General features: G+C 39.5%; 1 protein-coding gene across 2 annotated transcripts; it reads left to right on the top strand.

The window, feature by feature from the left end:
- The first annotated feature begins 329 nt into the window (after positions 1 to 329).
- On the top strand, positions 330 to 13216 carry LOC146645375 (glucose-6-phosphate 1-dehydrogenase). Of its 2 annotated transcripts, none has more exons than XM_085393555.1 (14): positions 330 to 396; positions 1953 to 2024; positions 2495 to 2613; positions 5508 to 5545; positions 5640 to 5748; positions 6122 to 6339; positions 8310 to 8468; positions 8947 to 9072; positions 9738 to 9831; positions 9912 to 10098; positions 10181 to 10416; positions 11536 to 11612; positions 11774 to 11866; positions 12203 to 13216. In XM_085393555.1, the coding sequence occupies exons 1-14, from the start codon at positions 345 to 347 to the stop codon at positions 12291 to 12293; spliced, it is 1671 nt and encodes a 556-aa protein (XP_085249681.1). In that variant the 5' UTR covers positions 330 to 344; the 3' UTR covers positions 12294 to 13216. The 2 variants fall into 2 exon arrangements, with proteins under 2 accessions (XP_085249681.1, XP_085249682.1); XM_085393556.1 differs by lacking the exon at positions 330 to 396 and adding an exon at positions 428 to 588.
- Positions 13217 to 13567: the final 351 nt, after the last annotated feature.

Here is a 13567-nt window from a genome sequence, read left to right as displayed (position 1 = left end):
CATTCTCCAGGTTAAATACTCTGCTTAAGAAGTCCATTGCTCTCTACCTCCAGTGTCTACACAGTCTCTAGAATGTCTTCTGGTACAGACCGCCTTTCCACTCTCCCTTTTTGCATTTCCTGATTCACTAGCTTTCCTCCATTTGTCCTCTTCTCACTCTCATCTTCTTTCATGAACTTTGTTTGAGAAAAAAAATTATTTATATAACCATATAATTCCAGTATTTATAAATACAATTATTGTCCCGATGGGCTCTTAGTGGACGCAGTCATTAATATTTATATAAAGGTTTCATTCAGATTGGAATGGGGGTGCAGGGGAGGGGCGATTAAACACGGCCACTTATGGGCGTGGCGTCACCAGAGTCGACAATGATGGGATCTCGAGCGAGCGCTGGTGAGTTTCTTCCAACCCAATAAAATCTCTCAATTCTGCTTTGTCACCTCAACCGGGAAGTAGGCAGGACAGAGAAATAAGCACCACCGAGCAGGGCTGCCGTCGCTGTGAGGTTGCATAAAGGCTGTGGCGTCTTGTCTTGGGTTCACAGGTTTTAACTGCCAGGTTATCGTCTCCTTAACGGACCTGTTTGTAAGTAGCATTACAGTCGCATTAGCTTAGTAGCTTTGCCGCTTTTTAAACGCACATTGTGTTAGCTAAGCGAAAGCTAGGTGCTCTTTTTTTCGCTAGCTGGGGTTGGTTCTGTCAATTCATGTTGTTATAAGAGGATGATAATGTTGAAGCTTTTGTCTCAGGCGAGGAAAACGCTTTGTATCTCCGTTTAATAAAAGTGTCATCAGAGCGCTTCCATATTGCCTACCAGTGCTGCTAACCGCACATTAAATAAAACGCTGGTTGAGCAACAAATTGTCTGCTGGGGTGTCATCCTGAGATGTTCGCCATCCAGCTTTATCATGGTGTTGTGCATTAAGGTTCAGCAGTCTAAACACGGGATTTGGTGGAGGATTTGACTAATGTCATTAGAGTATGTTGCTGTGTGTGAGACTATTTCTGGGAGTAGTAGCTTCCATCTGACAGGCACACACGTGCACTGTTGTTTGTCAGTACGTCAGTGGTAATGCAGCTTGCAGAAAGTGAAGAAGTCTGTGATAAAATTACTGGACCAACTTGTACTTCCTGATTGGCTAAGCCTATACCTTTTCCGTTGTTTTTCAACGTTAAGTAATATTCGAGGAAGTAAACGCCTAGTGCCAGGGGTTTTGCCTCATTTAGCTCGTTTTACAAGTCAGATGCCCTCTCATGACTGGTAACAACTATAGGGCGAAATCTATTCATTTGGATTCCCTTTTTATAGAGTCCAAAATGTCTTGCTTTGTCACAATCCCAATAGGATTCACTTTTCAGTCATTACAGTTTATACAGAAACTAGAATCAGATATTTATGTGGGTTTTTTCCTAAACATTTCCTTTAATTGCTTTTTTTTGTTGTTGTTTGTTTTTTGTTACAAATTTTAAAAAATGCGCATATTAGCTGTGTGAACTGACTCTTCTGGCATTTATTATATTTAAAAATGCCTGAAGGAGTGAAAAACACCAGTACTAAAGGTGCCATCAAAATCAAAGGTTTTATTGTTAGTAAAATAATCATTAAATATAATATTTGCTCTTTTGAGCGTTTTGAAGAGAAGGACGAACACAAGGGGCGAAGGGTAGGCGAATGACATTTATTAAATGGTCTTGCCGACCATCAAATTGGATACTCGCTGAGGTAGCGTTGATGTATAGATGGATAGCTGCTGTGGTCTAGTAAGTAATTCGTATTATACAGAAATGAACTGGTGGCTGTAGGAGAATGATGCTAAAACAGTACAGCATGTAAGCATTAATGAAAATGTTAAGTTTTACATTTCTGCGCCAGTGTAAACTTGAGGTTTAAAATCTTAAGCATCACGCATTAAGTGAGCCATCTGACCAGACCTAAATTCATTTTGCAGAGCGACCGCAACTGACCAGGAGTGAAAGAGAGATGTCCTCAGCCACAAGAACAAGGAACACTGCAACAGATGGTAAAGAGCCCAAACCTCAAGATCACCAAATTGGTCTGAGATTGCAATATGAGAAAGAAGTAGAAGATGTTCGTAAAGATATTGGGAACAAATTATCTTAGAAAAGTTTGCTCTTTTAACGACTTGTGCAGTTTGCGTGAAGTTAAAGAAAACCAAATAAACAAATTAACATTATTTGTGGTATTTATTTGTAAAGGCTGAAAGTTTTGCACACGTGTGATCTTTAAGAAACTGTTCATTGCATTGTTTTTCTTTACATTATTTCTTTGAAGGAGAGTGATGATTTTGAGTGTCTTAGATACTTGTTATGTAGCTTTGGAGGGCGCGGAAAAATTCCTGACACTTTCTCTTGTCAGCTTGAGGCAACTTTGGCTGTGATTGGTGCTATAGAAATGAAATAGAATTGAAATTTGCTCTTTTTCTTTAACAGGTAAAATGACTTTTTAACCTTTTGTATGTCTGCTTTTTAGAGAAAATGAGCATCCCTCTCTCTCGCTCTGAGGTGTTTGGGGAGCTGAGGAAGGAGCTCTATGATGATGAAGAGTTTCATCAGTCCGATGTTCATGTCTTCATCATCATGGGCGCATCGGTAAGAGTTCAATCACTCCCAGAATAAAACCTAAAAAGGGTACTAATAAGCAGATTTGTGAAATCAAATAAAGAGGTGAATTGTCTAGAGGAATCGCACTCAAAATTAAAAACAATGAGCCTTCTATTATCAGGAGTATATAACTAATCTCTTTGTCCCTTTTTATTTTGGCACATTTAGACTGTAGGGCACTTAGCCAAGAGTGTTTGGCAATATTTTCAAAGAAAGTGTGTTGAAATCCTAAAAAAAACTTGCAATAATTGCACCCACTGTGATTAGGTAAATGTTGAAACTGATTTCAAAAAGCTTCTGCAAACAAGCACAACTGGGACAGTGTTCAAAACTGAGACAGTGAATCAGGCAAGGTTCCTCTTTGTTGTCATTTGAGGAGAGGTTATAAATGGAACATTTTAATTGATTGGCAGTAATTTTCTGTCTATATAAAGTAATAATTGCACCAGTGTTGTTTTTATTTTACTCAAAGATCTGTGAACAGTTCACTTGCATTGAACTAATTGGTAAAATGAGCATTGCCTATATTTTTCAATATCTGCAAAATCTAAATGAACATTTTTATTTATGTTTTGTTACTCTCGGTTACTCTGAGGTTAAAAGGTGAAATGAAATCCATCCAGACAAGTGAATGAAATATGACTCTATTTATAGTATAACGTTTCCTTATACTTCTCAGGTGCTGTGTTCAGGAAATGAAACCATTTCCAGCATTGAAATTTTTTTTATTCCCCTTCTTTCCTTGTTGCACAATATTCTGATTTATCATCATTCTGTGCTTTTACCTACTGGTCCTTCAGTCTTAACTTATCATTTAAAAACAAAAAAACACTTATCCTTAAAATTGCAAAGTCATGCTTTTTAAAGAATAAATCTCTTTTTATTGTCATCTTCAAAGACACTGTTTCAGTTATGATGTCACTGTTATGAAATGTAAAACAAAAATAGCTGCATTTGCTTTATATATGAACATCTAACTGGCTGTGGCATCTGTCTGCTGCACTGTGGCTCTTTGTAGGAGAGAGCGGCGCTGTGGCTGTTTTTTTGCAGAGTCACAGACAGTCAGCGTTTTCCTTTCACTGTGCTATGTAGGATCAAGAGCAGGCCAGGGCTAGGCTGTGATTAGCCTCACTCTGGTTGTGCTCGTTTTATGTTTGTGTTTCACTACCGCTTTAAGAGGTGTAACTGCTTTTTCCCTTCAAACAAGGATCATGCCACATATTCAAACATTTATTTACCAAAAACAATTGCCTAGCTTTTGTGGTTTAAGTAGATAATATCTTTATCAGGTTAAACTCTGATTAATAAATGTAAAGAGGGTTGCTGTCATTTTAAATAAATATTATGGATTCAACTTTGTACAAAGTGGCAGGATTACAAGTCAAGGAACTCCCATGCGAGTGTTTTAAATGAGGTGTGTCAAACATAGAATAGAATAGTACTTTAATGCCGTTGTACATGTACAACGAAATTATGGGTGCTCCATGCCAACTGTGCAGGAATAAAATATAAATGGTAAGATGGCAGGAATAAATGGCATACAGAAGAAATGTATAATCAAGGAGAATGTATACAAAACAAGAGACATGCACACATTTGAGAACCAAGTTCTTGGAAGTAGTGCAAAGGACTTGGTTTAAGTATCGAGTCCATGTGTGAGTGGCCTGAGTGATGAGGGTTACTCAGGTCATCAGGTGCCTCAGATTGGTGAGGTGGGTGGGCAGAGTTGGGGTGTAGAGGGATGGTGTTTGTTAACAGTAACTGAATGGCCCAGGGAAAGAAGCTGTTTGTGAGACTGGAGGTGTGGGACCTGATTGACCTGAGGACACTAGGTAAAATAGGTGGCCCAGTGTCCACAATTGTTCCAGTGAAGAGTCCCATCCAGCCCCCTGAGAGTTTCAGTGAAATCAATAAATTCTGGAGTTTTTCCACTCTCGGTGATGCCAGCTTTACTACACAGGAACCAAAATCTCAGTTAAAGATAGAAAAGTACTTCTTTTGTCACAGTTTTATGCCTTTCTGCTGTACTTTGTAAACTACACGTAATGGGCAGGAAAGCAGACATTGTTGAAATGTGTTTTTATACCGACTGCTCACAAAATAAGAATAATAATTTAACAAGAAGTACTGTTTTAATATCTGGCACACTTTTAAGAAGCAAAGTTTCAGTTTTTAAGAAATCTACACTTTACACTTTTCTGTGGCGCTTTTACTGGTCCAACCCATTTGAGATCAATTTATGTCCCCCTAAACTAAAATGAGTTTGACACCAGCATTGGCAATTACATTTCTAATTAAGTTGGCTTCTAATGTTCTGCTATGACCGTTTGGTTACGCTGAGGTTAAAAGGCAATAAAAGTTGTACTTTTATTTGGGTTATAACTGATTTCAGAGCCTCTATTGCGTTTTATAGTGATTACAAGGCATTAGCCTTTATATAGCAGACAGGTTGGGCCACTAAAGCAGCAGGTTATTCAGTAAGATTTCCATAAGCAGCAGGGCAGTGTTGTCTCCTGGTGGTTGGCATTTGTTTCCACTGGGATTACTGAGGTTGTGCAATTCTTAAATAAGCCAAAGCCGCCTACTTACCTGTAGCAGCACAGTGTAACCGGTTTGCACTGCAGCATCTTTAGACCTTTGTGTGCTTGGAAAATGACTAATGCTCGCTGAGATTACTAGCCTAAATAAATAGTACACTGACTTGCATGTGACTGTGCTTGTAGCCTGTATTTTGAAGGTGAGATGATATAAGATAACTGTTTATTGCCATTGCAAAGTCATACTTAGTACAATAGTACAACGCAATTGGGACACTAAACACAACAAAATACAACGCCGTAAACTTTAGAGTGGATCATTTTTGTGTGTGTTTGCTCCAATAGGGGGATCTGGCTAAGAAAAAAATCTACCCAACCTTATGGTGAGTACAGGCTCATTAAAGATACTACTTTAATCTGGATTGTAGCCTCAGTGGTGGGTTATAGTGAACCATGTGTTCCTCTGTTCTCTCCCAGGTGGTTGTTCAGAGATGGCCTACTACCTGAGCAGACGTACTTCGTGGGCTTTGCTCGCTCTGCCCTGACAGTTGATGCCATCCGGACTGCTTGCATGCCATACCTGAAGGTAAACATGGACACTTGAGATATAGTGCTCAACAGATTATTCATTTATTTAATGGAAGAAAGAAGGTCAGATCAGATTGTTATAATGAAATCATATCCACAAAACGAAGATGAGTATTAGAAAAATGCAAATAAATTGAAAACGCCATCTTAGTTTGTTGGCTTTTTTCTGTTCTAAATTAAAACTATTTGATAGCGATGTGAGTTATAGCAGCATCACACAAAATAATAGTGATTCAAAGTGTGTAGGAGGGTCTTGAGTTAAATCTCATTTAACTTTGCTAGATCTCAGAACACGGTGCATTTTTTTGTGAAAGATATTATCAACAATGTGTTGTCCATACATCATTAAAGGTTTTTCCTCTCTGGCACAGGTGGCAGACACAGAAGTAGACCGGTTGTCAGCCTTCTTCGGCAGGAACACGTACGTCAGTGGGAAATACGTAGATGGGGATTCTTTCTCCAAACTCAACACACACATCGAGTCTCTTCCAGGAGGCCCTGGGGCTAACAGGCTCTTCTACTTGGCCCTGCCACCCACCGTCTACCACGATGTTACCAAGAACATTAAGCACCACTGCATGAGCACAAAGTCAGTACACATTCCTGTCTCTGACGTCGATGTGCCACACAGCTTGTTTAATTTTTTTTTCTTGTGCTACCTGCTGTATCTGACTGTAAATCCATTTCATGTAAGTGGAGAGTTTGATGCAGTGGATTCTTTGCATTCATCTGATATGAGTGGAATGTCACCTAAAAGTCTGAGGTGTTTATCTGTGGTGTAGGAATTTGTAAATTAACTCCAGAATCTCACACTGAGAAATGAAGTGCGAGACATCATGGCAAACCTCCATTGCAATTTTGGAGTAGTAGTAGCTTCAATAATACTGTAATAAAATTTCCATTACCTGTTCTGCTAGCAACAGTTTTGTGGTTCAGTAAACTCAAAACATTTAGACTTTGAATTATCTGTAACTAGTACAGTGGGGCAAAAAAGTATTTAGTCAGCCACCGATTGTGCAAGTTCCCCCACCTAAAATGATGACAGAGGTCAGTAATTTGCACCAGAGGTACACTTCAACTGTGAGAGACAGAATGTGGAAAAAAAAATCCATGAATTCACATGGTAGGATTTGTAAAGAATTTATTCGTAAATCAGGGTGGAAAATAAGTATTTGGTCAATAACAAAAATACAACTCAATACTTTGTAACATAACCTTTGTTGGCAATAACGGAGGTCAAACGTTTACTATAGGTCTTTACCAGGTTTGCACACACAGTAGCTGGTATTTTGGCCCATTCCTCCATGCAGAGCTTCTCGAGAGCAGTGATGTTTTGGGGCTGTCGCCGAGCAACACGGACTTTCAACTCCCGCCACAGATTTTCTATGGGGTTGAGGTCTGGAGACTGGCTAGGCCACTCCAGGACTTTCAAATGCTTCTTACGGAGCCACTCCTTTGTTGCCCGGGCGGTGTGTTTTGGATCATTGTCATGTTGGAAGACCCAGCCTCGTTTCATCTTCAAAGTTCTCACTGATGGAAGGAGGTTTTGGCTCAAAATCTCACGATACATGGCCCCATTCATTCTGTCCTTAACACGGATCAGTCGTCCTGTCCCCTTGGCAGAAAAACAGCCCCATAGAATGATGTTTCCACCCCCATGCTTCACAGTAGGTATGGTGTTCTTGGGATGCAACCCTCCAAACACGACGAGTTGAGTTTATACCAAAAAGTTCTACTTTGGTTTCATCTGACCACATGACATTCTCCCAATCCTCTGCTGTATCATCCATGTGCTCTCTGGCAAACTTCAGACGGGCCTGGACATGCACTGGCTTCAGCAGCGGAACACGTCTGGCACTGCGGGATTTGATTCCCTGCCGTTGTAGTGTGTTACTGATGGTGACCTTTGTTACTTTGGTCCCAGCTCTCTGCAGGTCATTCACCAGGTCCCCCCGTGTGGTTCTGGGATCTTTGCTCACCGTTCTCATGATCATTTTGACCCCACGGGATGAGATCTTGCGTGGAGCCCCAGATCGAGGGAGATTATCAGTGGTCTTGTATGTCTTCCATTTTCTGATGATTGCTCCCACAGTTGATGATTTTTTTTTTTTTTTTTTTTTTTCACATTCTGTCTCTCACAGTTGAAGTGTACCTCTGGTGCAAATTACTGACCTCTGTCATCATTTTAAGTGGGGGAACTTGCACAATCGGTGGCTGACTAAATACTTTTTTGCCCCACTGTATGTACATTTGTAAAGAAATACTGGTGAAAATGTACTACTTGCAGTTGGGATTTACTTGTTCTGTCATAATATGGTCACTTGATTATTTTCTTTCATTGTCTGCATATCAGTCATGAATGAAATGATTAGTTGCAGCTGTAGTTCATATTTGTCTATTTTGGCAACTATTCATTTAAAATTGTGTTGGATAGGTGGGACTATCAGATGCATTTTATCCCCCCCTTAACTCTCAAACACACTGTGTAAATCTGATCATTTAATATATTGTTAAAGGTTTAAACTATTTGTTCGTGCCCCCCCCTTCTCTGTTATTTAGGGGCTGGAACAGGGTGATTGTGGAGAAGCCATTTGGTCATGACCTTCAGAGCTCTGAGGAGCTGTCCACTCACCTCTCGTCCCTCTTCACTGAAGACCAGATCTATCGTATAGATCACTATCTGGGCAAAGAAATGGTGCAGAACCTCATGGTGCTAAGGTAGGAAACCTGAAATATAGTAGTGTTTTGTTTTTTTTTTGTTTTTTTTTTATAAATATGTGACACTTTTGATTGTTGTAAATGTGAAAGCAAGTGGCTTTATTACAGTTTACAGCAAGTGTAGCAGAACAGAGCCTCATGGAGAAATCAAATGTCTGGGGCTTCATCAAAAAACATTTCTTTTTAGCATCGTTATTCAAGTATGAAGAAGAAGAAGACTTTTTTTTTTTTTTAAATATTTAAATTTTCATCGTAAAAATAATGTGCTCTTGATTGTAAGTTAATTATGCAACACTTCATTTTCAGCTGGCCTGTGGTTTAAAAGAGCCACTATGAAAATCTTGCACCATGAATAGAAAGTGGGGGCTAATCAAGAACAAAACCAAAGATAAATGTTTATGCATGTTGTCATGAACAGCTGTGCTGTTGCTCTGTGTGTGCTGCTGAGCTGAGGACGAATGCACTGTGTTCGCTGCAGGTTTGGAAACCGAATCTTTGGGCCGATCTGGAACAGGGACAGCGTGGCCTGTGTCGTCCTCACCTTTAAGGAACCCTTTGGCACCCAAGGTCGAGGAGGCTACTTTGATGATTTTGGCATCATCCGGTGAGGAGAAAAATACTTCAATCAAGTTTAATGCTTTTTAAAGTACTGTGAATAAGCAGAATTATATGAGGGCTGCTTTAAGGCAAATGTTACACTTATTTTAGAAAATAAGTGATCACAATTATTTAACAAGGTTACCCACAGACTTTGGATTTATTTAGCTGATTTTTTTATTTTTATTTTTTTTTATTCCACGCAGATTACCTTGAATGTTAACAATAATTCAGTTGTGGGGGGCACCCAAAAGAAATAAATACGTTGAACTAAATCTAAAACAAAGATTCAATGCGCTTATCTCTAATGATGAATATAAAAACAAGCGGAGTACCAGAGAGTAAATATGTGTAAGAATACTTCCTAATATTTATATTGGGACAAGACAAACATGTCTTTGGCTATGAGCTATCATTGGCAAGCTATATACCATTTATATTTATTAGCTATTCAAGTTTTGCTAATGTTACCACACTAGTGAGTTAAAGTGCAGTTGTGTTTTGTTTTTTTTCATTTGTACATTAAGAGCTCACTGCAGGGAGAATGTTAATAGATTTAACCGGTTTTACGAGCACATTAAAACCAACACATGATCAGTTATCATTTGAATTCATTTTGTAACAGTTTTCTGCGTCTTTAATGTGACCACCTGTTCTTTCATTCATAATCAGAGATGTCATGCAGAACCATTTGCTCCAGATGCTCTCCCTAGTTGCCATGGAGAAACCAGCTTCCACCAGCTCTGACGATGTCAGGGATGAAAAGGTACAAAGTCGCCTGGCAGAAACCAAATACTTGTGTTCTGTGTATTAAATGAGGTGTGTCTGGTCTTATACCTTTGTTAGGTGAAGGTGCTGAAGTGTATTGCTCCACCAACCATGTCGGATGTTGTGCTGGGTCAGTACGTGGGGGATCCAGAGGGTGAAGGAGATGCCAAACTGGGTTATCTGGATGATCCCACAGTACCTAAAGGATCAACTCAAGCCACATTTGCCACCACTGTGCTCTACGTACACAATGAACGCTGGGATGGTAAAGGCGCTTATTTGTTAAGAAAAAATAAAATAAGGTGTTTTAAACATTCTCCTGTGCTCATGAAAATGTTTCTCCTCAGGCGTTCCTTTCATCCTTCGCTGTGGCAAAGCACTGAATGAGAGAAAGGCCGAGGTGCGGCTGCAGTTCACCGACGTCCCCGGAGACATTTTTGGAACTCAGTGTCGCAGGAATGAGCTTGTGGTACGCGTCCAGCCCAACGAGGCTGTGTATGCCAAGATGATGAGCAAGAAACCTGGCGTGTACTTCAGCCCGGAAGAAACGGAGCTGGATCTCACCTACAAGAGCAGATACAAGGCAGGCTCAAGTTTTATTTATTTAATTGCCACACACACTCTGAGATCAACTTTGAGTAGGGCTGGGCCATATCATACCGTTCGCGGTAATACCGGTATAATGTTGGGCAACGATAAGAAAATGAAATATTGCGATAGAATATGGGTAAAACGCGCATGCGCAGTGCCTTTGTTTTCATATGCACATGGCGGAAAAAGCATGGCGGTGACGGTGAATGAGAAGAGCGAAAGCGGATCGTTGAATGAAACAGATGAACCAGAATTGGTTTGTAAAAATGCTGCAACTTCAGTGGTGTGGAACTGGTTTAGCTTTTGTCCGTCAGATACAAAACACAATTTTTGGTAGAGCATGCTAGTGGGCCGTCGTTATTACAGTTTTTTTTTTTTTTTGGAAAATACGGCACACTTAAAATCAACCCTTTGATTTTTCTGAAAATCGACAGTGCCCCTTATAATCCCGTATGAATTCTGGTTGTGTTTACTGACCTCGAAACAATTTTATGTGGAACACGGCGCTCGGAAATCTGTCAAATGTCGTAGGCAGGAGCCTCGCGGAGTGATACGCACTGTGCTTCAACATAGTATTACCGTATTTTGTGTGTGTGTGTGTGTGTGTGTGTAATCTCTTTTTAAGTTTTGTGGATATTATACATGGTCATGCTGAGGACATGTCGGCCAATTTCCACTGGCAATGCCTTTTGGTTAAATTGTCAGCAAGGAATTTGCATTTGCACTGTTAATTTTTTATATAACTTTAATGCACATAAAAAAACAGCTGCTTGTTTAAGTGAAAATACAACGATTGTTTTGTTGTTTTCTTTGCGCACCAATAAAGTTGTGGAGTTATAAAGTATTTTGTCTAGTGTCAACTATATGGTCAGTTATCGCAAATTTTCAAATGTATATCGTGATAAATATTTTTGGTCGTATCGCCCTGCTCTAACTTTGAGTATTTTGGGGTGTTACAAGGTAATATAAAGAAGAATCTAGCACATATTTAACACTGACTTCAAAGACTGATTAAGAGTTTCACCCCGTTTTAGAGCTTCAGAGGTAGTAGTACAAAAAAACCCCCAAAACAGGTCTCTAACAAAGCTGTAATATGGTATTTTTCTTTTAGGACGTGAAGCTTCCCGATGCTTATGAGCGTCTCATCCTGGATGTCTTCTGCGGGAGCCAAATGCACTTTGTACGCAGGTCTGTACTTTTCCTTGTCCACTCTTAAGTCACTGCTTGTAATCTAAAATCTCCATCACTAGATGGAGCCAGAGGGACCTCTTTTTGCTATCAGGTGCTGAGTAGTGAAAACCTTGCACCTCTGTTTGACCTACTTCTGCATGTTGAATTGTTGTCTGCAGTGATGAACTGAGGGAAGCATGGAGGATCTTCACTCCTCTCCTTCATCAAATAGAGAAAGAGAAGCCGAAGCCAATTCCTTACAATTATGGAAGGTAGGAAAGGTTTTACTCAGCTCTCACTTGGAAGAGGAAAATCATACCACATTCAAAAAAAGATTCTTTAGCCTCAGCAAACATGAAGAAATAATTGTGTGTAAAATGCAGCTGAAATATATGAAATCAAAGTATTAAAATAGTAAATCATTAAGGAAACCATGTTTGGTATTTAATATGAAGATATTCCGTTAAGTGTAAGCTTTTACATTGTACTTGCTTAATGAAATTACACAGAAAGTTTACATGTCAGCAGGTTTTTAAAAAAATTTGTTTTTAATGTAATTACTTTAAAAAAAAAAAAAAAAAATTTTTTCCCCCCTTCCTTCTTTTTAGCCGTGGCCCTCAAGAAGCAGATGACCTCGTGCAGAAAGTTGGATTTCGTTACGAAGGCACTTACAAATGGGTGAACCCTCACAGACTTTGAATTGCGATGATATGAGGGATGAGTGGAGGTAGGATGGTAGGAGGGGTGCAGTAGGGCGAGTGGTTAGATATTTTCCAGTACAGGATCATCTTTGAGAAACAAGGCTTTTCCACGATGTGGATCTATCATGCCGCAAAGACAGAAAATCTCAGGTATTGCAGTTATTCCATAAGGCCTGGTCAAACTTTCACTAGACATTTGTGAGTTGATTGTGTTTTCATGGGCTTGTACCACAGTTACGGTGGTAGTTTTCATACATTCACAGCAGTTTTCAGCTTTAAGTAGAGATGGGATCAAGTCTGTGAAAAAACAGAACGATCAAGGATTTTTGGGAACAAATTATTCTGCTAAGTGGAACTCCTTATTCCTGTCTTCAGTGATTAGATCAGATATCCAAACCACAAGAACAAAACGCTGCAAGCTAAGTGTTGTCCACATAGTGTCAACCAACGGACACAGAAAATGAAGAATAGGAACAAATGTCCGCTAGCTGTCGCTCTTAAATCACCACAATTTTAATGCCATTCTGCTTTTGATTGCATTGTTTGCATTTCTACTTTTGCTGCTGTTTTTCGCCTCCTCTGTGTGGGACCAAGGACATCATGGTGGTTTTAAAAATAAACAGATTAGTTTCCACGAGGCGATTTTCTTCAAAGCGTTTATACTGTGAGTCTTAACTGTCTTCACGGACGAGCAAAGCAGGCTCCTTTTTAGTTTCTGCACTTTGAGCTTCATTCCCTTTTTGTTTACATTTTCCAGATTTATTTAAGTTGCTGACATTGATTCCATATTTCAAAATCCAGACGACAGTGGTGTGTACCACAGGTCAGCAGTGAATGTCTGTTTTGATGCATTGTATACCGCACACTCATGTAAAGCTAGCTACATTTCCACAAGTTGTAATAAACTAGTTTTGCTTGTTATCGTGTTGTTTTGCCTTCTCGTCTAACCGGCCATCCTGCCTTTGACACAGAAATCAGAATTTCTAAAATGCATGTGGAGAGGGGAGAGGAGGCTTGCTGGAAGCGCTATAACATATCATACTGACATTGCTTTAAACCAGGGGTGTCAAACTCAAATACACAGTGGGCCAAAAATCAAAACTGGAACAAAGTCGCGGCTAACGTTAATATTTATTGAAAAAAAATAAATAAATCTTCCTCTAGATATAAGAATCTTTTCTTATGGACTCAAACAAGTTTTGCTGAAAAACTGAATATGGAACAAGTGAAATTTAATACTAAACAATATATATATATATAAACCTGTAAGTG

Source organism: Rhamphochromis longiceps, linkage group LG20 (assembly GCF_057381845.1).
Source record: "Rhamphochromis longiceps isolate RC_006_pf linkage group LG20, R_longiceps_female_GT1.1, whole genome shotgun sequence".
Taxonomy (NCBI): domain Eukaryota; kingdom Metazoa; phylum Chordata; class Actinopteri; order Cichliformes; family Cichlidae; genus Rhamphochromis; species Rhamphochromis longiceps.
Note: the sequence above shows the minus strand (reverse complement) of the source record. Positions and strands in the feature narration are given on the sequence as shown.

Bases quoted from the DNA above. Each gene is read 5' to 3' on its own strand.
- LOC146645375 (XM_085393555.1), top strand. From the start codon at position 345: ATGGGCGTGGCGTCACCAGAGTCGACAATGATGGGATCTCGAGCGAGC. The intron at 6,340-8,309 runs GTCAGTACACAT...TCTGTTATTTAG, and splicing joins CACCACTGCATGAGCACAAA to GGGCTGGAACAGGGTGATTG. The intron at 11,867-12,202 runs GTAGGAAAGGTT...CCTTCTTTTTAG, and splicing joins ATTCCTTACAATTATGGAAG to CCGTGGCCCTCAAGAAGCAG.